Genomic DNA, 26,490 nt, shown 5'->3' with positions numbered 1-26,490 from the left:
CTCCTACCACACAGCTATTTTCGTAGGAGGGTCGCCGCACAAGCAAAAACTGAATGGACAAGTTAGTGGCCATAGAGCATAACATCAGATCCACATCTTAATGGACGATTCAGCAACAAATTGCACGCCAAGCTTAGTTTCTCAGCTTGGTGCCTAGCAGAAGAGAAATGGTGACTCTTAAGAGACTAAGAGCAGGCCGTATGAATATCAATAAAACGAGACAAGTGTTAAATTTCATTACTTCTGCAAATCGTGATTCCTGCCTCATTGACAAGGACGTTGTACATACGTTCGTATAATGTGATAAATACCATCATCCAAGAACAATTACACTGCGCAATATTTGAAAAATTGAGGATAAGTTTTTCTTAGGGCAGCTGTTAGTTCCACGAACAGATTCGTTGCCAGATGTTTTACCATTTCATTCGCTCTCGTAAAAGGAACTTTAGAATTTGAGTATATCTTTAACATTACAGTCAACGCCCTTGCCGCAGTGGTAACAGAAGTTCCCGACAGATCACCGAAGTTAAGCGCTGTTGGGCTTGGCTAGCACTTGGACAGGTGACCGTCCGGTCTGCCGAGTGCTGTTGGCAACCGGGGTACGCTCAACCCTTGTGAGGCAAACTAAGGAGGTACTTACATGGTGTTTCAAAAATGACCGGTATATTTCAAACGGCAATAAAAACTAAACGAGCAGCGATAGAAATACACCGTTTCTTGCAATATGCTTGTGACAACAGTACATTTTCAGGCGGACAAACTTTCGAAATTACAGTAGTTACAATTTTCAACAACAGATGGCGCTGCAAGTGATGTGAAACATATAGAAGACAACGCAGTCTGTGGGTGCGCCATTCTGTACGTCGTCTTTCTGCTGTAAGCGTGTGCTGTTCACAACGTGCAAGTGTGCTGTAGACAACATGGTTTATTCCTTAGAACAGAGGATTTTTCTGGTGTTGGAATTCCACCGCCTAGAACACAGTGTTGTTGCAACAAGACGAAGTTTTCAACGGAGGTTTAATGTAACCAAAGGACCGAAAAGCGATACAATAAAGGATCTGTTTGAAAAATTTCAACGAACTGGGAACGTGACGGATGAACGTGCTGGAAAGGTAGGGCGACCGCATACGGCAACCACAGAGGGCAACGCGCAGCTGGTGCAGCAGGTGATCCAACAGCGGCCTCGGGTTTCCGTTCGCCGTGTTGCAGCTGCGGTCCAAATGACGCCAACGTCCACGTATCGTCTCATGCGCCAGAGTTTACACCTCTATCCATACAAAATTCAAACGCGGCAACCCCTCAGCGCCGCTACCATTGCTGCACGAGAGACATTCGCTAACGATATAGTGCACACGATTGATGACGGCGATATGCATGTGGGCAGCATTTGGTTTACTGACGAAGCTTATTTTTACCTGGACGGCTTCGTCAATAAACAGAACTGGCGCATATGGGGAACCGAAAAGCCCCATGTTGCAGTCCCATCGTCCCTGCATCCTCAAAAAGTACTGGTCTGGGACGCCATTTCTTCCAAAGGAATCATTGGCCCATTTTTCAGATCCGAAACGATTACTGCATCACGCTATCTGGACATTCTTCGTGAATTTGTGGCGGTACAAACTGCCTTAGACGACACTGCGAACACCTCGTGGTTTATGCAAGATGGTGCCCGGCCGCATCGCACGGCCGACATCTTTAATTTCCTGAATGAATATTTCGATGATCGTGTGATTGCTTTGGGCTATCCGAAATATACAGGAGGCGGCGTGGATTGGCCTCCCTAATCGCCAGATGTGAACCCCTGTGACTTCTTTCTGTGGGGACACTTGAAAGACCAGGTGTACCGCCAGAATCCAGAAACAATTGAACAGCTGAAGCGGTACATCTCATCTGCATGTGAAGCCATTCCGCCAGACACGTTGTCAAAGGTTTCGGGTAATTTCATTCAGAGACTATGCCATATTATTGCTACGCATGGTGGATATGTGGAAAATATCGTACTATAGAGTTTCCCAGACCGCAGCGCCATCTGTTGTTGAAAATTGTAACTACTGTAATTTTGAAAGTTTGTCTGCCTGAAAATGTACTGTTGTACGAAACGGTGTATTTCTATCGCTGCTCGTTTAGTTTTTATTGCCGTTTCAAATATACCGGTCATTTTTGAAACGCCCTGTAAGTACTTAACTGAGAAGTAGCGGCACCGGTCACGAAAACAGACAACGGCCGGTAGAGTGGTGCTGAGACCACATGCACGTCCATATCTGTATCCAGTGATGCCAACAGGCTGAGGATGATATGGCGGTCGGTCAGTACCGTTGGGCTTTCCGAGGTCCGTTCAGACGGAGATTAGATTTTTTTCTTCAATGTTGCACTATGTATATATGTAAGTCGATTTTATAATAACATTTGGTTACTTTAATGGCAATGCTGCTGCCAGACAAATTTACTTCGTTGACCCCTCATCTCGCTTAACTATGAGGTGCGAATGCGCACGTTTTTGCAGAACTCTTACGGGACTCGTCAGCTTAGTCTGGCGCGAGCAGTGAGTGAATGGGCAAATATCTATTAGGAGCACTACGAATGTAGGTGGTGGACAGTTGGGGTCTCACGGGAGGCGTGCAAGGGATTAGTCCCTGCAGTCGCACTATCCTCTATGCCCTCCGTGGCACATTGTCCGCAGCTCGTGGTCTAGTGGCTAGCGTTGCTGCCTCTGATCACAGGGTCCCGGGTTCGATTCCCGGCCGGGTTGGGGATATTCTGTGCCCGGGGAGTGGGTATTTGTGTTCTTCTCCGGCACGGTAGCTAAGCGTGTTCGGTCGGAAAGGCGGTGGCCCTCTGTAATAAAAAAACTGAGTTAAGGAATCAACGATCTGCTTGAACGAATGTCATGTGACGTCCGCCCAGAGCAAACGCAATGAGCAACATCGATCAAAAGAACGAAAACAAAAAAAAAGGAAAAAAAGATGGATAAAGTGTCTGCCATGTAAGCATCAGATCCTGGGTTCGAGTCTCGGTCGGGGCACATATTTTCAGCTCTCCCCATTCATGTATATGAACAACACCTGTCGGCAGCTGAGGGTTTAGATTTAGTTATCATTTCGCTTAACTACGTTTTAGAACTTTCAGTTACATCCAACCAATGTCCTGTTTGTATCATTATGTGCAATAAGTGTACCCCGTGCGATAGTCTCCCCCTCAAACCAAATAAAATAAAAATAAAGAACACCATAGAATGAATGTTGCAAACTTTGTTCACCACTAAACTTAGCTGAGTTACATCCTACAGAGTCAAAACATAGGTTCGCACCGAAAAGCCTCCTCAGTTCCACCTGATCGTCGATGACCGCGACAAATGGATCACTAGCACTACAACCCTCAGCATGCACTTGTTATACGCTGGTTCGACTGAAACCAGTTCCTGAGCGTGTTACATTGTCTACCATGCAGTGAATGTCATATAAAACTCTGAAGTTACCTATGTATGACAACAGCACACAGCAATAATTGACTGATGAAGTCTTCAAAACAGTGTTGAATAGATCATGCACAACAGGATAGCTGGAGCTGAGCCGTTGTTTCGACGCTGATTTTCGCAGCCGTATGATAATGCAGAACTTAGTAATTACACAATTTATGTGCCTAACTATCTCCAGTTCTGTTCTACTTCTACCCCCGCTCTTATAGAAGCTATTGAAAGTTTTATATAGTTCTTCACCAGCATTTCGCCAGGAACTGCACGATTTCGTAGCTTGATTTGAGCTGGATCACTACTACATTAAGCAAAGAGAGACGTGTACGGCTGATCGTGCTTGAGTGGTGTTCGACGAATTGGCCGCTAACAGGTGTTTTTACGCGGTCACCTGCTGAGCCGTAGTGGGCAGTTTAGCTCTCGCTTGCGGCTGGAAGTGAGCGAGCAGTCGGCTGTCTAACCCGTTGCTGTGGTGAGAACGAAACGGCGCTGTGGGAAATTACGCCGCCGCCTACGTAAAGTACCACCATTTCTGGGCGACGCGTTCTCAGACATTAGTCCCCAAATCAACCCGCGAGTAAGAGGCAAACGTCATATACACGTCAATAAAAGTGTCCATGGTATGTGACAGCACTGTTAATACGTAAAATTCTCAAACGTTTCGGCCACTGTTGAAGACTTTCTCAGGATGCTGTGCTGACTGAATCAGCACAACACCCTGAGAAGGGCCATTTGGAACAGTGGCCGTAACGCTAGAGAACTATATCATTGACTCTGTGTGCACGTACCCTAAGGAATTTTACAGACAGCGACAACGGAAGCGGAAGTCCTCGGCTACATTCGCAATTCCCAGTTTCACACGAGAAGTAAGCACGACATATAAAACGCTACTCAGCAGGGTCTATCATGGCTGATGATCCAAGGAGAAAATTGTGTCATCTTTACAAGTAAGTAACAGCGGTGATGAACACAGGGATCGGATGTGATATTTGACATTTAAAACATTATGTGTCTCGATCGCAAGTTTTTAAAATGTCATGACCGCTTTCGATTGTGTCATAAATCTTTAGATTCAAAATAGAATAAATATTAATCACATCTAGGTAAACCACTCACGAGCGAGGCGCCAGAAAACATAAAGCAAGTGTGTTGCTATGACGTATAAAGGGGAAATATCTAAAAAATGGAGCGATGTTTAAAAAAACGTTTACGATATGTTATCAAACAAACAACAGTTTTAAAGTTACAACTCTGCCATTAAATTGGTCATTAAGCCGACTTACCTCTGGATTCAGGTGTGTACAAACTGCACTGCAATCACTGTGGTGAATATTATATAGTACAGACGTGATGAACGCTTAAAACACTTTTTAAAAAGCATACGTGTTGCCAAAATAAAACCGCTTTTGATACACACATTACCGACAATAAACGCTTCACGTGGAACGTGGAGCAGAAAAGACAGTACCACAAGCAAGAAGCGAACCCTGGTAGCTGCGATGAACCCATGGCTGACGCAACATTCCCTCACTCCCCTTCTGTACTTCTAAATTTATAACCAATTTATATTGTAATTTACAAAAGAGCAACTAAGTTTTCGACGGTACAACATTTCCTCTATTGTTATTTGCATTTTATTTGTTAAATTAGTACGTTATTTAGTGAGGTGCACTTTTCAGTTTTAGTTAACAGCCTGCTCATTAGAATAATAGTTTCATCTTCTCATATTCCCTAACATTTCTATAGATTTCAGTTGTTGGTTTCCTTGATTACCTTAAGTTAAAAATGGTTCAAATGGCTCTGAGCACTATGGGACTTAACTTCTAAGGTCATCAGTCCCCTAGGACTTAGAACTACTTAAACCTAACTAACCTAAGGACATCACACACATCCATGCCCGAGGCAGGATTCGAACCTGCGACCGTAGCAGCAGCGTGGTTCCGGACTGAGCGCCTTAAGTTAATCTGCCGAAATTCCTTTTCTAATGTACTTCGTCTGACATTGTTTTCATATGATAGATTGCTTTATGAAATTTTGTTTGCAATGATGAACCCTAATACATGTAGATTTGTCATTAGCTTTAAAAACAGCGTCACAGATCGCTCAGTAGTTTCAATGACATAGTACTTGATTGTACAATAAGTGACGTGTTACACTCTCTAACGATATTTTACGGCATCTGTTTTGGAGCTTTCTTTTCTTATGTTACATATATTGATAGCAAGGAGAACATTTTATTAACAAGAATTCTTCTGTTTGCTTCAGATCTGAAGATGATTGCTAGCGCAATCTAAACCGGTCTGGGCATTCTGTATGATCGCGACCTAGGCAAATAAAAGTAATATTGAACATAAAGCCCTGTTTTCCACATTATTGGGCATGTTAAGCCGTGTAACGGTATTTGCAGTTACTAAAGCACAAATGGACGTTCGTTCTGTCGTGGTTTTTAGTTGGCGACGCTGAGCACAATATGATGGGTGCCATCGTTTAAGATGAATGACGCTTAAGATTTGTGTATCGATGAGGCTGTTGGATGGAATGAGACAAGGTATATGGTTTATTTGTACTGGCATGTAACTCGCTTTGCTGCTTTATATTTTAAAAAGTACTGCTTCTTTGTTGGTAATATGGATTTGTGATGGTTTTCACCACCATGCCATCGGAGAACATATTAGCTGTCAATTATTAGCACCCTGCAACAGGAACTTTTGTTTACAGTGTTTTCATCTTTGCTTGGTTTCGTAATTATTAATTCGTTCCATTTCGTTTAGGGGAATTTACAGGTTCGTGATAAATGTGGGTATCCCGTCCGATTCGTCCCACGTAGCTTTACTAACGTGCTTTGCTAATTTACAGCAAACATATTCCTCCTACAATACGGTACGCATTCAACTGAGTTTCAACTGCATTTGCTGTGCGATCATATTTCGCACTTAATATGACAAACAGACTAATTTAAGTTGCCAAGCACGTGTTACGTTATCTACTCCATACAGTATAAGTAATAAAGAAATATGTTATTTCCAAAGAGCATTCTACTACTTTGGTTCATTGACGATCTTTAGTGTAAATATTAATGGGGAACGCTTTTATTAAATCTATCTCTGATGTAGGTCCATCGAAATATAGACGTCTAAAGAAGAAATGTGGTAAGATAAAAACTCTTCAGTGGTTTTCATCTTTAGCACTTCTCGACACTAGAAAGTGACGATTTCTGATACTTCATGACTAAGTACATTTTCTCTTAACTACCTCTTTAATTAATGAGGTGTTACATACACTATGTATCATATCGGCAGCAAAGTCGAAATGAACAGTATATAATTGTACGGTAATATTAGAAGAGATACAAAGCGACAAAATGTAATAAATAAATGAAAAGTTAGCTGTCCATAAAAAGAAACAGAAGAGCGATAGATTCTTAGAAAACACCGACGTAGGTTGCTTTCACAGAGACTGGTGGGTCTTGGTGGGTGAGAAAGTGGATGAGGAGCACATTGACGAAATATGTGATTCACTTGTAACAACTGTTTAGCAGAGCATTGCACGATTAGAGTTTAGAGCCCATTGGATAATATACCACCCTCACTCCTAAAATCAGTTGAAAATTCCGCTGACATAACTTAATCTCATCTACTGTCGAAATTAGTCGGAAAACGATACTTACCAGCAAATATTCAAGGAAGCATAATAAATCGTACAAACCAAGACGAAACGAGTGCTGAAATGTATAACTACGAACGATGAGTCTTGCATTTAATTCACGTAAGATTAACGAACAGAGATGTACAAAGAAAAGTGAACTTTTAATTGGATGAAGATGAGCTTAATTTCTGGAATCGTAGAAATAGTAAGAAAACATTTCATCCTTGCACTTGTAATGGAAAAAGGAAAAATAAACAATTTACCTCCACAGGATATGTGGGCCCAGAGAAGGCCTTCGTCTACGACATATTTCAAATTTTATGAATACTTTAGTTATAAGACATAGACGCACAGTGCAGAAAATCTAAAGAAAACAGCAACTGGAAATAATAAATGTGGAAGATTAGAAATACGAACCCTTGCTACGAGGGATGTGTGCAAGGTTGCAGAGAGGAATATTGTTTAGTTCAATATGAGGAAGAGACTATAATGTGAGTAAAAGAAATTTTTAGAAGGAGATCAAAAGAACGATAAATACGCGTCCCACTGATGTTCTTCTGCAAGATATGTAGGTGGGTAAGGTTAGTGATAAACTAAAATAATATAATTGGAATACTAGCCTAAGTAACACTGAATTTCGTTTGAGAGGAAACAAATCTGAGACATTGTAATGAAGATTAATATGAGAAACGTCACTTCATAATCACCGAAACTGGTGGACATACAGTAGAAGCAGTGAAGTAACTTCTCTAGTTCTGAATCGGAATTAAATACAATTACTGAAATATGGATGATATTTGATACTGATGGCGTAGACGAGACAAGAGTCTTAAAAGTGAAGGGCTCAGGTAACACCAATAATTAATTCGAAGCTAATGTAGATAGTGCCGAAAGTGTTCGTTTAGAACATACTGTATAGAAACAGAAACTGAAAGTACTGAAAATATCGTACAGCTGAGGGTACTAATATAGTAAGCATGAAATGAAAGGGAACTGAAAACAAAAATCGAACAAAGAAATGAATGCTTAACACATAGCACAATAACCTACACCCAGTGACTTTTCTGGTAAATCGTTGGGGACTAACTGGTTCCGCATCGGAAGTAATATGAGAGAGAAGAAATTTTAGGTGCTTACAAAGTTTAGAGTACGTGAAATTTACTTCCGAAAATGATGCATAAGGTAGGTATGTGGGATGAAAAAGTTTGTGCAGGACAGGTGTAGGTGGTGTGAAGCAATAAACTTGTTTAAACATTCATTACTTCAAACCTATAGGTAGCTCAAGAAACAGCAGCTCCTCTTCGAAGAATTGTTCGCAATTTGTACTTGATTCATTAGAAAAAGGGAAGATCCACCTCGCCCTCAATTCCGCTCTATATGTCGCGTCTCTTTAAGGAAGGAAGGCAGTAGTATTTCTGTCTGCGTCTGCCTCAGAATTTCGTCAAGTAGTGTACGCTTCACGTGTAACGTCTGCGGAAACCGGAAATACTCAGAAATTATCAGAAGACACAAAAGAAGTAAGAACGTTTATGAATAAAGATTTTTACGTGTAGACGGTGATACACAATTATCGACGTATTCGTTACAGATGAAGATACAGTTCAGAATAGAGCTTTTGTATTGCACGTCTACAAGTACGGCTTTTTGTGGTAAAAATGAGATAAAAATATGATGTAAACGTAACTAGAATATACGGAATATTAACGCACAGAACAGCATAGTCGTAGCCGTTCTTCTTAATGACAACTTTCTACATTACAATGTGAATTGTCATTGTCCGGCGGGTAGTTCTGCAATTACTGCCGGATCGTTTGTTTATCTTATGCAACCAACCTGTGTCAGACATAAAAATATCTTCTGATAAATGGCAACTTTTAAACAATGTCTAGGGAACCATACTAATTGGAGAAACCATATGGTTCAGTCACGGCAAAAGGCTGATAGTGAACACGGTATGTGGCCTCAGAAAGTTATTATTTGTTAAACATAACACATCCAGTCATCTGGAGCATAGCGCAAATCTGACCTCACAAAAGTAACTAGTTTTTGAAAGTAATGTCTGCTATTGCTTTCATTTGCACGTAGCAAACAATCAGTGTGAAACTGAAACATGGTTGGTTATAAAAGAAGTCTGTCTCTCAGCTTGTGAGTTTCTCACCGAACCATGTGAAATCTTTCTCAGCTGCAGCTTACCTTGCAAATGACGCTCATACCTGTCTGTTGTTAAACAGTCAACCAGTGCCATAATTATAAATCTTCCGAAATAGAGGAACAATCGTTGGATTGCTAACTTACAAATAGATAGTAAGAACCTTCAACATCGCAGCACGTCAGCAATCGTTGGTTAATATATTAAAAAACTAAAAACCCGCCTCGATTGCGAAAAATGGCACCTAGTGTTAACTGTTAACCCAGGTTTCGGCGTAGATAACTACATCTTTTTCAGAACACTTCTGGGTTTTATTGTTGTTCTGAAGAAGGTGTAGTTATGTTCGCCGAAACCTGGGTTAACACTTAACTCTAGGTGCTTTCTTCGCAATCGAGGCTGCTTTTTAGTTTTTTAATAAATAGATAGTGTTTCTGTCTCTTAGGACACAACTTCTCTGAAGAGGTTCCTTTTCCTGTAGTACCTTATGCATCCGGAATCTAGACACCACTTCTGTGAAGAGGTTCCTTTTTTCCTATCGTACCTAATGCATAATTATTATGTAAATGATGTTTTGACAGTGGTGGGTAAAGTTACCAGAATGATCGCAATTACGCAATAATACAATAACAATTACTGAGAGCATCATATATGCAGGATTATTGACGAATTTCTGGTAAGTGAAATCACCAAAAATGCACGCACATTTAATCAAGACGATTAATATGTCGATCGGGTGTGTCGATTATGTGACTGATTATGGCCTGTTAATTAAACGGTAGCTAAAAGGATGACGAAGGTCATCTGTAAGTCTGTTGTTCCTATAAAACTTTTAGACAATCCTTTCACAGTTAAATCAATTCTCAGAATTTTGAAGCTAATGCATGATTGATACCTGAAGCTGTGAAAGAAATAAAAATGGAAAAAGTCAAACGAGCGAAACAAACGTGCAAGATGTATCGAGACCACTGTTAGCTCTTCCGCTGTTGCCGAAGACACATGCGTTACGTCAGTGTCTGATCAGGTTAATTACGAAACACGGGTAGCTACACTACAGTCTGGCCGCTGCACGGAGCCTATGCGTCTCTTGTACGGTCCGTCACATTAATTATCCCCTCCTAAATCTCGGTCTTATTCCAAAGTGGACTTCTTCAATGTTTAGTTTTACTAGGACGTGTGGCTGAAAATTTTAGTTACTATCGTCATCATTTCTGTTTTTCCGTGATTCCTAAGTTGTTTCAAAATACGTGGACATACTTTCTATGTACGCAAATCTCCACGAATTGTAGTTCTGGTCCATAACAGACCCTTGCTACTGGGGCGATGTATGTCTGGAGCTGCTACTCTGGCTTTGACATTTATTCCCCTGTCCAATAAGTTCTTTAGCTGACATCCGCTCAATGCTTACACCAACTTTGTCACATCTTTGATTACTGTCACGAGGTGTTGCGTCTTTTGTAAAATACATTGTTTCTCTTAGTTTTTGTGGTGCGTATGTCTGGCAAATTTATAAATACATCTCTTTAATATGTCTGATGAGAGAATTCTATGTGCGACGTGTTTTTCCATAGACAACCCTGTAACACACAGTTTTATCCGGAGATTTTGTGAGACAAACGCCGATTCATAGCAGCCTTCCACTTCAGGTTTGGTGTTTCACAACTGCCTTCATATGATGCAAACAGAAATGAGTACCATTGGGCTACGCTATGAAGTTGAACGCGCGCCCGGGTTCCCGGGTTCGATTCCCGGCGGGGTCAGGGATTTTCTCTGCCTCGTGATGACTGGGTGTTGTGTGATGTCCTTAGGTTAGTTAGGTTTAAGTAGTTCTAAGTTCTAGGGGACTGATGAGCACAGATGTTAAGTCCCATAGTACTCAGAGGCATTTGAAGTTATTTTGAAGTTGAACGACAGCACAGGTATCGGAGGGGGTAAGGTAATGGTAGGCTTCTGAACGTTGGTGGTACGTCAGTGGAGGAAATTGTTTACAAGACATTTGTACAGCGTTTGTGGAATAGAGTTCTGTTTTGGGTTCACAGACGGAGAAAATGTATTGAGAAGGGAAGCGAAATCTGTCACAGGCTTATTTGCCTTGCGGAGGGGTGTAAGACTGGAAATGACAGGCGCTTGAACGAAAAACCGTAGTATTTCGTGAATACGTAAAGGATTCCAAGAACTCGTTTGACAGAGTGTGATTTGTCGTCGTACTTCAAATCCCTGCGGACTGTTGCGATAGAAGCCCGCAGATGAAAACAGGTTAACAATACTTCGTGAGAGGTTACGTGAGGAAACGTTGGCACAGTGGAATCTACGCCTTGTCACGTGTTGTATAGTGAAAAGTAGAATACAGAATTAAAAGGAAAGGTAAATATGTCCTAAGTATATTAGCTGAAGTTGAAAAAACCGCATCGGTTGTAAATTTCTTTATTGTCACACGACCGGTTTCGGACTGTTATATGCCCGTCCTCAGGTGTCGTAGCTGTGCTGTGGTCCCCGAGCGCCGCGTGCACCAGTCGCGTTGTGCTGGCTAATGAGCGCAGAAGCCTAAGTACAGTAATTAATTTGAACAGCGCATTGGAGTTGTCCAGTTGGGGATTGAATAATCTTGCCTTACACGGACGCACCAAATGATTTACTTCATCAGTGACAGGAGTACTTAGAGTTGATCGTCCATTCGTGCACTGCAGGTAATGTGCAGCTCGACATTTTTCACATACATAAATCCTTTCAGGAGGTGAAAGAAGCGATAAGCGATGGAAAACATCACACGACCGATGAACGAACGCACTGACAGTCTTCGAATTCCTTCTGTGACAGCCACTGAGGTACTGACAGAAAGAGTACTTAGAGTTGATCGTCCATTCGTGCACTGCAGGTAATGTGCAGCTCGACATTTTTCACATACATAAATCCTTTCAGGAGGTGAAAGAAGCGATAAGCGATGGAAAACATCACACGACCGATGAACGAACGCACTGACAGTCTTCGAATTCCTTCTGTGACAGCCACTGAGGTACTGACAGAAATGGATGAAATAAAATATATGTGTCACTTTGAAGCACTCTTCTGTTGAGGTGGGGGACATTGTTGTGAGCGCGTGATGTTGTTACACGAAGGGTCCATGATACATTGTGTAATTCACTGACGTGGTCCCTTTCATGTAAGAATAACATACGAATAGGAGTATGAATTTTCCGGTTTATTTAGCTGTCATTGTCACATGTCTCCTCCAAAGTTCAATGCGACTTCATGTAATGGTTAATGGTGATGAATACTCTAACATTTCCCAATTTGAATTACATCATGATGCCGTTAAACGGCCAACAGAAGTTTACCAGGGATGAAAAACTGTGATCATGTACATCGAACCTGGTGATGACTGAAATTGTTGAGGGAGTGACGAATAAAGATTGTTTTCACTGGGATCTGTTACGTGAGATTGGGAAATGGTTGGTCACAAGCTATCTCAAGACACCAAGTAATGTGCTGTGACTTTCTTGGTTCTTAAGGTTCACACACACACACACACACACACACAGAAACATCAGCAGCAGAGACGAAATAAAAATTACTTTTATACTCCCCCTATAAGAGTTAGATAATTTCGAGCCTGCTTCTCAAATTCACTCCTCTAACATCATCGTCACGAGATGGGCTGTAGCTTCGAAACAATATCGAATTCTTAGTAACTCATGAGTTTGTTTTGCGAATAAACGCGCTTTAGCGTGAGACCCTGAGATATAAAGCGACTGTCTATGGGATGTAACGTAGGAGGCAGTAAGGACTTGTTGGAGCGAAACGAGGAGCATTTCATCGCCTGATTTTTCTATTTAAACTAAGGAATCCTTTATTAAAGCCATCACTTGGCTGAGTTTTGTCAATTCTAGTGGAGAAGGCAAAACGCAAAGAAACTTTGACGTTTCGTTCGAAACATTACGTCAGTGATAATGTTTATGTTTAATTAGGCAGACAATATCAGTGTCAAGCTCGTATCGTTTTTGAGTTTCGACGATGGGTGTGCGTAGAGGAAGCTTACTTAAAAGGTACAACGAAAAGTCGGAATTCCAGTAACAATTTATGGTCAAAGCTTAATAGCAACAGTGCAACTTCGACGCACGATGTAACCCTTGTAACAGACAGTACGAAGTGCACTGGGAACGATATTCACAAGAAGTTTGATACGTACATCCTGGGTGGTTCTTGTATATTGTTGCTTAGATACCTCAGAAACGTAACTGTGCCAACCCTGCACATACATTTATATTTGTTGCTGGTAAATTGACTTATTAGAAGGCAACTGCAATGTTCATTCAGTCAATATTAGATGGAAAAAAGGTTTGCACTTGGATAACACTTCTTCAAGGACTGCACAAGGCAGTATACAGTATTCAGCACGTTAATCATCGACAACTTTTCAACAGGACTGAAAGATGTTGAGTAGTAAACTTCGACGATGAAAGTACAATCGAGACGGCTTCTTGTGGCATATTCCTGTTTTGTACAGAAGCTACTCGCAGTAATTGGAAACTATTCTCTGTGCTACTTGTTCGTATGGTGTTTTCTTTGTTCGTAGTTTCATTTGTCCGCAAATTTTCTAATCAGATTTCTGTCAAATCTTCCTATGACCGAGTAGCTTTTGCTTGCACTGTTTCACAAAACATGATACATGTACGGGGTGTTCAAAAAGTCTCTCCGCAGTGCCGTATGATTGTTAGCCGCGCGTGCCGTAGGATTGTTCGCCTGCCTGGGTTTTTCAGCAAAACAATAAAAGCACAACGATACTGCAGTGATATTCTGTACCCATTCATAGGAGAACTTGTGTTAATTGAAATACTAAACGGTCATTTTCAACACGATGGTGCAACCGCGCATACAGCTCGCGTTTCAATGTCAATCCTTACCGATGTTTTTGGTGATCGCATAATTTCACAGGAACTTTGGCCTGTACTATCGCCTGACCTGACTTTTTCTTCTGGGGTACAGCGAAAGCAACTGTCTATAAAAACCGTCCAAAATCTGCAATATCCACTTTCACTGCTTCTGTTACAGAAGAAACGTTACAGCTTGTGTTTGGAAACATGATTAGACGAATTCAATTGTGTATTCAACAACAGTGGGGATACTTTCAAGTCTTAATGTGAAAATTTGTAAGTAAAAATTAATATTCAATAATTTAATGACTTGTATATCACTGAGTTTCACTTCGGTATATTCACTGCGTCATTCAGCACGCGCGGCTAACAATCATACGGCACTGTGGAGAGACTTTTTGAACACCCCGCCTATAGGGAAATATTTTCGTGAACTTAAAACTGCGAAATTTTTTCGTGACATTTGATTTTAATGAATAAATCTAGTATACCAGAGTGAACGTGTTCTTAGGTTGAGAAACCACAATATCAGAGTTTCAGAAGTAGTTTCACGGCGAGGTAAGGTGTAGCGCGTTAAGATGGCAATGTATCGTTCCACCTACAAAGACAGCTACAGTAACTTACCTCTCGGTACAAGTCCAATGAAGGCGCACACGAAAAAAACGCACCACTGCTTCTTGGAGCAGAAGGACGCCATCGGATCAGTGGGTGCGTTACTCGGTTCGCTGGCTGCGTCGCGCGGTGATCATTTCGCGGTTGTCATGCCGCCGACAGCGGCCGACCGCCTAGTGGCACTTGTCAACCTAGCGCGTCACGTCTGGAGGACTCCGCGAGGACGCCGGGGACGAGGTGGCGGTGCTTGTGCTCGGGGTGGGCCGGTAGGTTGCGTCGGCAGGTCAGCCAGGAGCCGGTGGAGCGTCGGCGTCGCGCGAGGTCTGCCGGCCGGCTTAGAGGGTGGCAGCAGGTGGTGCGTCACAGCCTCCGGGTGGTCGCGGAGCGCCCGCTGTACTGACACCGGCAGCCGAGCGCAGCCCTGCGCGTCCCTCGCAGACGGGCGGCCGCGCGCATGCGCACCGGGCACCGCGACACCCCGCGGCGCGGGACCGCCCCTTTGGAGCCTCCGGACGGGAGCCCAATTTCGCATTCGGCCCTTCAGCTCCCGCCAAGTAATGTGTCGGTCACTGCCACATATACGGAGAGTACAGCCCATGTCAGCTAGCGTGGCTTCTGGTACCTGTCTACAGGCCGTTGTAAGTGCCACCCTCGTAGTTATATTTGATGTTGTTGTGGTCTTCAGTCCTGAGACTGGTTTCATGCAGCTCTCCATGCTACTGTATCCTCTGCAAGTTTCTTCATCTCCCAGTAACTACTGCAGCCTACATCCATCTGAATCTGCTTTGTGTATTCATCTCTTGGGCTCCCTCTACGATTTTTGCCCTCCACGCTGCCCTCCAGTACCAAATTGGTGTTCCCTTGATGCCACAGAACATGTCCTACCAACCTTTCCCTTCTTCTAGTCAAGTTGTGCCACTAACTCCTCTTCTCCCCAATTCTGTTCAATACTCCCTCATTAGTTATGTGATCTACCCATCTAATCTTCAGCATTCTTCTGTAGCATCGCATTTCGAAAGCTTCTATTCTCTTCTTGTCTAAATTATTTATCGTCCATGCTTCACTTCCATAAATGGCTACACTCCATACAAATACTTTCAGAAACGACTTCCTGACACTAAAATCAATACTCGATGTTAACAAATTTCTCTTCTTCAGAAACACTTTCCTTGCCATTGCCAGTCTACATTTAATATCCTCTCTACTTCGACCATCATCAGTTATTTTGCTCCCCAAATAGCAAAACTCCTTTACTACTTTAAGTGTCTCATTTTCTAATCTAATTCCCTCAGCATCACCCGACTTAATTCGACTACATTCCATTATCCTCGTTTTGCTTTTGTTGATGTTCATCTTGTACCCTCCATTGAAGACGCTATCCATTCCATTCAACTGCTATTCCAAGTCCTTTGCTGTCTCTGACATAATTACAACGTCATCGGCGAACCTCAAATTTTTTATTTTTTCTCCATGGACTTTAATACCTACTCCGAACTTTTCTTTTGTTTCCTTTACTGCTTGCTCAATATACAGATTGAATAGCATCGGGGAGAGGCTGCAACCCCGTTTCACTCCCTTCCCAACCACTGCTTCCCTTTCATGCCCCTCGACTCTTATAACTGCCATCTGGTTTCTGTACAAATTGTAAATAGCCTTTCGCTCCCTGTATTTTATCCCTGCCACCTTTAGAATTTGAAAGAGAGTATTCCAGTCAACATTATCAAACACTTTCTCTAATTCTACTAATGCTAGGAACGTATGTTTGCCTTTCCTTAATCTAGCTTCTAAAATAAGTCGTAGGGTCAGCATTGCCTCACGTTCTCCAACATTTTGACGGAATACAAACTGATCTTCCCCGAGACCAGCTTCTACCAGTTTTTCCATTCGTCTGTAAGGATTATATTTACAGGGGGCTAATTACTGCACAATACTAACGCGAGTTCTTTACAGACGAATGGAAAAACTTGTAGAAGCCGACCTAGGGGAAGATCAGTTTGGATTCCGTAGAAATTTTGGAACACGTGAGGCAATACTGGTCCTACGACTTATCTTAGAACCTAGATTAAGGAAAGGCAAACCTACATTTCTAGCATTTGTAGACTTAGAGAGAGCTTTTGACAATGTTGACTAGAATACTCTCTTTCAAATTCTGAAGGTGGCAGGGGTAAAATATAGGGAGTGAAAGGCTATTTACAATTTGTATAGAAACCAAATGGCAGTTATAAGAGTGGCATGAAAGGGAAGCAGTGGTTGGGAAGGGAGTGAGACGGGGTTGTAGCCTCTCCCCGATGTTATTCGATCTGTATATTGAGCAAGCAGTGAAGTAAACAAAGAAAAATTCCGAGTGGGTATTAAAAACCATGGAGAAGCAATAAAAGCTTTGAGGTTCAGCGATGACATTGAAATTCTGTCAGAGACAGCTAAGGACATGGAAGAGCTGTTGAACGGAATGGATAGTGTCTTGAAAGGAGGATATAGGATGAACATCAACAAAAGCAAAACGAGGATAATGGAATGTAGTCGAATGAAATCGGGTGATGTTGAGGTTATTAGATTAGGAAATGAAACACTTAAAGTAGTAAAGAAGGTTTGCTATTTGGGGAGCAAAATAACTGATGATGGACGGAGTAGAGAGGATACTAACTATGGACTAGCAATGGGAAGGAAAGCGTTTCTGAAGTAGAGAAATTTGTTAACATCGAGTTTTAGATTTTAGTGTCAGGAAGTCGTTTCTGAAAGTATTTGTGTGGAGTGTAGCCATGTATGGAAGTGAAGCATGGACGATAAATAGTTTAGACAAGAAGAGAATAGAAGCTTTCGGAATGTGGTGCTGCAGAAGAATGCTGAAGATTAGATGGGTAGATCACATAACTAATGAGGTGGTATTGAATAGGATTGGGGAGACGTTTGTGGCACAACTTGACTAGAAGAAGGGATCGGTTGGTAGGACATGTACTGAGGCATCAAGGGATCACCAATTTAGTATTGGAAGGCAGCGTGGAGGGAGACCAAGAGATGAATACACCAAGCAGATTCAGAAGGGTGTAGGTAGTAGTAGGTACTGGGAGATGAAGAAGCTTGCACAGGATAGAGTAGCATGGAGAACTGCATCAAACCACTCTCAAGACTGAAGACCACAACAACAACAACAATTACTGAACCACACTAAAGCTCAGAAATTACAGATAATGCTGATACATGGTGAAACAACGCTCTGATGGGCGGTTTGCGGGTTTAAAATGACAATGCGGTGCATTTGACCTGCGGTCGTCGCCCGGTGGCGCTGCCAGCAGTCCACATACGCAGAGGTGTGTGTTGATGCATGTCAGAGTATGGTGTAGCGAGTAAGTTTTCAGACGTTTTCAGACGTGCTAATGGTGACTGTGTGTTGAAAATGCCTCAAAGAACACTTACCGATGACGTTGTGAGGGGTAGAATACTAGGGCGACTGGAGGCTGGTCAAACACAGGAGGTAGTAGCACGGGCCCTCCGTTTGCCACGAAGTGTGATCTCAAGACTATGGCAGCGATTCCAGCAGACAGGAAATGTGTCCAGGCGCTACAGTAGGGGATGTATACAGTGTACAACACCACAAGAAGACCGATATCTCACCATCAGTGCCCGCAGGCGGCCACGGAGTACTGCAGGTAGCCTTCCTCGGGACCTAACTGCACCCACTGGAACAGTTGTCCCCAGATACACAGTCTACAGACTGAACAGACATGGTTTATTCGCCCGGAGACCTGCAAGGTGCATACCATTGACCTCTGGTCACAGGAGAGCCTGCAAATCCTGATGTCAAGAACACAGTACATGGTCATTGGTACAGTGGTCCCAGGTTATGTTCGCTGACGAGTCCAGGTATAGTGTGAACAATGATTCTCGCCTGGTTTTCATCTGGCGTGAACCAGGAACCAGATACCAACCCTTTAATGTCCTTAAAAGGGAAGGTCGTGATTTGATGGTGTGGGGTGGGATTATGATTAGTGCACGTACACCCCCGCATATCTTTCACAGAGGAACTGTAACACGTCAGGTATATCGGGACGTCATTTTGCACCGCCTTTTCAGGGGTGCAGTGGGTCCCACCTTCCTCCTGATGGATGATAACGCACGGCCCCTCCGAGCTGCCATCGTGGAGGAGTACCTTGAAACAGGAGATATCAGGTGAATGGAATGACCTGCCTGTTCTCCGGACCTAAATCCAATCGAGCACGTCTGGGATTCTCACGGTCAATGTATCGCTGCACGTCTTCAAACCCCTACGACACTTCAGGAGCTCTGACAGTCACTTGTGCAAGAATGGCACTTTGGCTAACTGGAATGAAATCATCTTCCAACATCTTCACCTACCGTTCGGTAGCCACCGTGCCATTAAGGCATATTGCACCGAGTATTCCGTAACTGGACGCTGCACACCTCACAGCCACCCGTCTAGGGTGAAGAGACTTCTCGATCGTGTAATGAGGATTCTCTGTGCCCCCAAAAGCGCCAATTTTGCTTACTGACGAACACATCGAAATTAAAGTGGGATTCGTCGCTAAACCAAACCATACATACCATACTAATTCCCATGATGCCCCGCGGCCAACTGCGCAGTTTGAACGCCCTAACGCAAACTGTTCAGAAGTTATGACGATTTTATCTCATGGAGTTCAATAACTGTCACCCTGTACTTCGTAGATGTTTTCTGTTCACAATGCGAGTCAACTGTTCCACACTACCACGGAGAAGTTTTTTTACAGATAAACAATGATCAAAAACTTCCAATAGAGTTTGTTTATTACAACGTCTTATTAGGTCGCGTACTTGTCTGTCCGCCTGTTCCATACAAATTCTGCAGTTGATGTAAAACGAACATCCCGATTACCTGTAATGTTACACTGAGGTGACAAAAGTAATAGGATAGCGATAAGCTTAACACACATATGGCAGCAGTATGGAGTACACAGAGTGCAAAAGGGCAGTGCATTGGTGGAACTGTCACTTGCACTCAGCTCATTCATGCGAAAAGGTTTCCAAGGTGATTATCGGCGCACGACGGGAATTAACAAACTTTGAACAAGACTGGTAGTTGGAGCTAGACGCATGGTACATTCCACTTCTCAAATTGTTGGGGAATTTAATATTCCTACATCCCCAGTGTCGGAGTACGACGACCGTATCCTTCAGGACAGTAGGGTGAAATTTTGCGTTAACGGGCTACGCCAGCAGACTACACAACATCGCCTGCAGCACCTTTCCTCGGCTTGTGACCATATCGGTTGGATCCATGCCGACTAGAAAATCTTCGCATGGTCAGATGAGTCCCGATTTCGGTTGGTAATAGCTGATGGTGGGGTTCGAGTATGGTGCAGACCTCACGAAGCCATGAAGCCAGATTGTCAACAAGGCACTGTGCAAGTTGGCGGGCCTCCTAAATGGTGTTGGCGGCATTTACATGAAATGGTCTAGGTCCCCTGGTCCAACTGAACTGATCATCGGTTACTTGGAGTTCTTTTGCAGCCATTCGTGGACGTCATTGAGCCGTGGTACCATTGAGTTAGTACACTGTTCTGCCTGGCGCCACTGGCTCAAGGGTAGTATCGACAATCGCACTTGCGCCCCCACTGTCAGTATCTATGAGGAAGAGTTACTGTCTATGGGAATTATTTTCAGATCAGGAAAAGCAATTCTTACAGGTAGAGGATGATGTGATTACGTAGTGGCTAGTGAATGTCTCAAACGTTACTGCAACTTTGTAAGTGGAGATTCCAACACCGTATGTCCAGAGGACGTGTTCCAACGGTTGTCGCCATCACGGTCTAGTCATTGACACGTTCTACATGTCGGGACCATTCCTACAGTTCGTATAGAGATTTTGTTGTAGTGGATTGACTTTACAACGCGCGGTGAGAAGGTGCCACGCCGATGCATCTCTGCCGCATAGATAAATTTCCTCTAGACCACCGGCAGCACATAGGTGTTTCACCACAGCAGCGTCCATGGGTACCAAGGAAGATGTTGCCTGCAGGATGTTCGTGCAGCAGAGATGTGTTGTTGAGAAACTGAGTTATGAAGAAGAGAGATACTGTGCTGCCAGCGGCCTCGAACGCGCCAATTTTGTTGTGGCAGCAGGTGTAGAGCAGAGATGAACGCGCAGTAGTCAGAACAGCCCAAGGGACATATACCGTGGAGGTCCCACCTCTCCGAAGAAATGCAGAAACCTAAATACGATCGACTTGTTAAACAGTTTGTGTGGTGGGTGTAGCCAGGGCTACCACCTTGAGGTGAGAATCCTCCACCAACGTATATTAGGCTGGACGTGGTGAGTATCCAGGTGTCTGCTCCTTCTGATGGAGAGCACAGAGGAAATCGACTGCTACGACATAACAGCCGTATGGTCCCGCAAATAACCGCGCTATTTTTATGCGCAGAACGTAGTTTGTTGACGTTCGTATATCGAGCCCAATGGGTCGTAGATATTGAGCAAATAGTGTGATAGTATTACTCTGGCCAAATGAAAGAAAAACCATATCTATAACGAGAATACCTCCATGTACATAGAGGACCAGACCATATACCTAGTGCGTGTGCTGAATGAGGAAAACAACTCGAATCTTTAAAGAGTCTTGTAGAAGAACAACGACAACTTATGACGTCCTGAGCATTTCGTGGATGAGTTGCAACTTCACTGTGTTGCTAACCGTATTGGTATTGATGGTTGCAAACTTGTATGTGTGGCGTGGTGGTACTTGCAGTGGGTATGCGGGCGGTGGTGTATGGTTCAAATGGCTCTGAGCACTATGGGACTCAACGGCTGAGGTCATTAGTCCCCTAGAACTTAGAACTAGTTAAACCTAACTAACCTAAGGACATCACAAATATCCATGCCCGAGGCAGGATTCGAACCTGCGACCGTAGCGGCCTTGCGGTTCCAGACTGTAGCGCCTTTAACCGCACGGCCACTTCGGCCGGCCGCGGTGGTGTAGACAGACAATCACCACCCTGCGTTCACAGTGTGGATCAAAGCTTTGCTGGTTATCGGTGCGTGACGGTGGTGGGGCACCTCTGTTCGAGGTGCCAGCTTGTCCTCGACGTCGTCGCCCGAAGCCCTTATGTGGGTGGCTCTGATCCACCAATATGGTCTTCTCTGAAGTGTGACAACTGCAGAAAGACTGTGGTCTCAACCCATGTATCCAACGGGGAAACATCCATAGTAGTCGATGACGCCAAGGCAACAGCCAAGCATAGCTTTTGTCACAGTCGATATCGGTTTAATTTGTGTGTGTGGTGTGTGTGTTGTAACGGGACAGCGCGCTCTAGCATTACATTTCATCAACAGTAGTTCTCGATACCACTATTATTTTTCGAATTTTGGATAGATCAATATTATCCCAGCTGCTTTCCTGAAAACTTTCATATAAATTTATACACAGTATGTTGCATTTCAAGCTAAAATTCATGAAAAGGAATTACATTATTTGGGATGCTATAATCGATAAGTACTATTTCTGAATGTACTGTTAAAATTATTTTTTGGAAACATCTGAATTTAAGAGTTATTTGGCACACTTAAAGTTTCTATCATTAAGTATCAAATCATTTGTCAAGAAAAAATGTAAACCCATTGGAATATTGTTTTTTCCGCTGAATGAGACAGTAGTAAGCATGCGTCCGATGTGATCGGACGTATTTTTGTACTTTGTAAGAAATAATACCGGCTTTGTTAATGTGAAAAATCAAAAGACTGTATGATATACTAAAATGTGATACAATATATTAACGTAACAACAAAAATTCTGCAACAACAATCTTAAACGTTATTTTGATCAATTCGACCATGAAGTTCTAAAATGTCGGAATTTCAGCTTCAGGAATCAGACCCCCAGACAAGAAGAACTGGAGCCAACTCTATGTGAAATGATACCTAGAAAGTTTATTTTAATTTTCGATCCTCTCATATCTTCATAAAAGTCTAATGTGAACAATAGCTGCAACAAGATAGGAGAGGGTAGGTCACAGTGTCCTCTGGCTGGACAGGATCAAAAATGGTTCAAATGGCTCTGAGCACTATGGGACTTAACTTCTATGGTCATCAGTCCCCTAGAACTTAGAACTACTTAAAACTAACCAACCTAAGGACATCACACACATCCATACCCGGAGGCAGGATTCGGACCTGTGACCGTAGCAGTCGCGCGGTTCCGGACTGAGCGCCTAGAACCGCTCGGCCACCGCGGCCGGCTGATGGACAGGATCAGCATCGTCTTAGGGCAGGGTGCGGGGGGGGGGGGGTTGGGGGGGGGAAGGTTACTGGTCCCCTAGAGTAACCAATGGCAAGTTTTGCATCGGCATGGTGACAGTTGTTTTCGAACGTATTCCTCCCTATCGCGTGATGGCAACAAGCCTGACGGTTGGAAGTGAAGACTACAATAGGCACAATAAATGCATCGAGAAGCGGTGGTGTGGGGTCACCCTTTCGTTGTGGGTCGAGGAAGATGACCGCAAGGTGACACCCTCATGTTTACTGAACGCAACGACATCCGAATGATCGTAGGGAGAAGTTGGTGCTCATCGAAGTGGCCACGCAGTGGGCTTGGGGATGTCGTCATCGCAGTAAGCGCTGCCACACACGTCACTGGCAGAATTGTCATGTGGCCGGGTGTGGCGCAATGGTAAGTGGAATTTGAGCAACACTTCGTTGAATACAATGTGACCATAGATGGTCCCCTTTACCAGAACCAGAGCATGTGTGTGGTTGAAATATGGCCCTGCAACATATGATTCAGAGGTAAGATGGTACATGGCTTCTAATTTCGATGCGACCTTCCAGAAAGGAAAGGATATGCCCTGATCTGTCCCTACTTTTCAGCAGTGTGCTGAAGACCATATCATACGGTTGGCGGATCTTGATCACAACATCTCAAGGAATCCGAATGGTAAATCGAACATTCTGATTGTTCTGACATGGAGACCAGCATTGCCAATGGTGACAGGTCCTAAGTTGCCATCTGAGTGACAGACGTTCAGCACACAGTGGGTCTGTCCTGTAATTTTGTAATATATCATGTTGTCAACCACTTTCACATAGACCATACTACCGACTATGGAAAGAAGGACCCCTGTGATGTTGGTCAGTGGTATCTTCACTTCATCGTACAGGAATCAGCCGACTTTGAGCACCTTGGAACGGGCAACATTGTGAGAAGAAGTGAACCACAGTATTGGATTGCAGTAGTTGTACACAGTGACCTATTGTAAGGAATGACGGCACATAATTATGGCTGAAGTAAACACAAACACCGATTAGCTGCACCTCACTGCAAAGAAACAGACACGTGTCTGCACCGTATCATCGCCGAAGGCAGACTGAGGCTAAGCTAGCACACAGCTGCTTGTTACAGCCAAGACAGCGAATTCGCATCGTAAATAGTGAACTAAGCAACATAAGCTGTTGGAACGAACTTCCTCGACTCAAATCGATAAATTCGCTATCTCTATGCCGCCTCCTAAGTGAGAAGAATTCAAAATATTTAATATATTTCATTTGAATGAGAAGAAAATATCGACTGAATTTAGCAGAATAATTGTGAACCAAACAAGAAAGTAAATCAATGGTCACATGGTTGCCATACATATTCTACAGTATTTCCAGTTCTTCATTAGGCTAGCCACAGGCAGAATATGACTTTTCAGCCAATGTGAATCTTGAGCTAGATGGCATTGAGTTAGTATGCCTTTTAAAGATGCGGTGTCGCCGGCTGCCACTGCAGTGACTGGGAGCAGAAATATGGAGCACAGGGCAATGGGATTTATTAGCTTTTCCAAAACTATGATTTGGGTTTAAACTGGAGCTATGAATAATATCCAGATGCACCGACTGCAGCTCAAATATCATAACTAAACAGCAGAAAGAACTGTTTTGGCAGCTTTCCTCTTCTGTAGCTGTTGTAGGTATTCTTGTTTTCCGCCTTAAGCAGGCTGAAAACAAAAAACTCATTCACTGGAAGCGGCTCGCTGTTTACCATCACCAGAGCTATTAACTTTATGGGTCAATAACATTCACTTCAATATTACATATTTTAAAAAAGCTCCTTATGAATGCTTGCTTTAACACCACCATTAATTTTTAATAACAGAAATGAAAAGACAACATAACACAGTTTGTGGTTCTTGGTATTTTGTCATCGCCTTTCATATGCTGTGAACAGCGCTACGAATAACATGTAGTTTCAAATCACAAAAGCAAACTCAGCATGGGAATTTTTCGCAATGACAGAAAAATACGTCTCAGAAAAATTAATGAAGTATATCATTGCAGTAAAAGTTCGATTTCAAGTTCTCATAACATCAAAGGAGATGCAGTTGTGATGAGAATGGCAAAAAAGGAACAAAAATTGCCGACAGTAATGTGTCAAATATGTCACTCTGAAGCAAAGCTGTCATTCTATCCATAAAAACGAAAGAGAAAAGTATCATCTGCTCATCATCATTACAATATAACTGCTGGTAATTCTTTGTCACTAACAGAAAAAAGCATCTTATGAATGAGGTTTTCAGTTTTCGGACAACTTCCTAAGACAGAGAGGAACCAAAGTAAAGAAAAACGGTTACCCTAGGTGAGAATGGTACGAATTTTCTATGTAGTATGTCGTAGTTGGCGCAATTGTTCGTAATTTATTTGTCAGTTGATTTACACAACAATCCTTCATAGCTGTCAACATTCATATGTCGATTATCGCGGTGTAATTGTTAAAACAGATTGATATTTTAAGTATTACGGAACTTGTGACCGGATCTGATATGGTAGACAACAACAACTGTAATTTCATTTCATGTAGTAGACACTTGGAAAGGCTTAAGAACGCTTAAAAGTACTCACTTTACACATCAAGTTCTATCCAGACACCTTTGCTCAGCGGCTCTTGCGTAACTAAATACCTGATACTCACATATATAGGGTAGCCAGAAGGACAAATGAGCTTGAAGATTATACACCTCAAGCTTTACATCACTGCTGAGTAACTCGAAAAAGTTAAACATTGTTAGGGCAACGAATTTGGATGAAATAACGTTGATGAAATAAAAGGTTCGAATTTTCGTCCTCTGCTGTCATATCCAATCTTACGATGTTATTTCCTTTTTCCTTTTGTTGTCACGCATTCAAGTGACATCAATGACATCATTATTCTTGTGACATCGAGAAATACAATGGAATTATTCAGAAAATAAATAAGCATTTCAAATATTATTAAAATTGGATTATTTTCCAATACAAGTCTTATATAACCTTATGTAACTAACAGTAACTTAAAATTAAAAGCATGTATATTCTAGTGCGTCAGTTTTTGCTTTGATTTTTACATTTATACTCCAAGAGAACCAGGGTATTCCGCACTGAAGTATGTGTAATAAAATCGTTAAGAGCACAAAAAACCGTAGCACCACCACAAACGTGCGAAGGCATGTATGTCATACATACATTGTTTAATGCATACTATTAAGCAACTTAGTTTGCGTTCTGAGTACCTCTCAATCTGGTGATAATTTCGCCCAAACCAATCATACAAGTATCAAAGTATTTTCATTAAATCTGGAGCCCACAACTGATATCGTATGGACGCGTATATTTTATTACTTTCATCGCTTGTACTTGTACATTCCGTTTGCTGTGCAGTGAGAATAAGGCACTTTTGTGAAAATGGTTCAAATGGCTCTGAGCACTATGGGACTCAACTGCTGAGGTCATTAGTCCCCTAGAACTT

The 26,490-nt window shown here is 42.7% G+C and overlaps 1 protein-coding gene across 1 annotated transcript in view; it reads right to left on the bottom strand.

Annotated features, from left to right (window-relative positions):
- LOC124619777 overlaps positions 1-15,109 on the bottom strand; it is a 1,271,017-nt gene extending 1,255,908 nt beyond the window's left edge. The window contains exon 1 of the mRNA XM_047146363.1: positions 14,756-15,109. Coding sequence (XP_047002319.1) covers positions 14,756-14,828 — 73 coding nt within the window. The 5' untranslated portion in view covers positions 14,829-15,109. The remainder of the gene's footprint in view (positions 1-14,755) is intronic.
- Between the last annotated feature and the right edge of the window lie 11,381 nt (positions 15,110-26,490).

Source organism: Schistocerca americana, chromosome 6 (genome assembly GCF_021461395.2).
Source record: "Schistocerca americana isolate TAMUIC-IGC-003095 chromosome 6, iqSchAmer2.1, whole genome shotgun sequence".
NCBI classification, from domain to species: domain Eukaryota; kingdom Metazoa; phylum Arthropoda; class Insecta; order Orthoptera; family Acrididae; genus Schistocerca; species Schistocerca americana.
The sequence above is the reverse complement of the archived record's forward strand: the minus strand, read 5'-3'. Positions and strand labels throughout refer to the sequence as shown.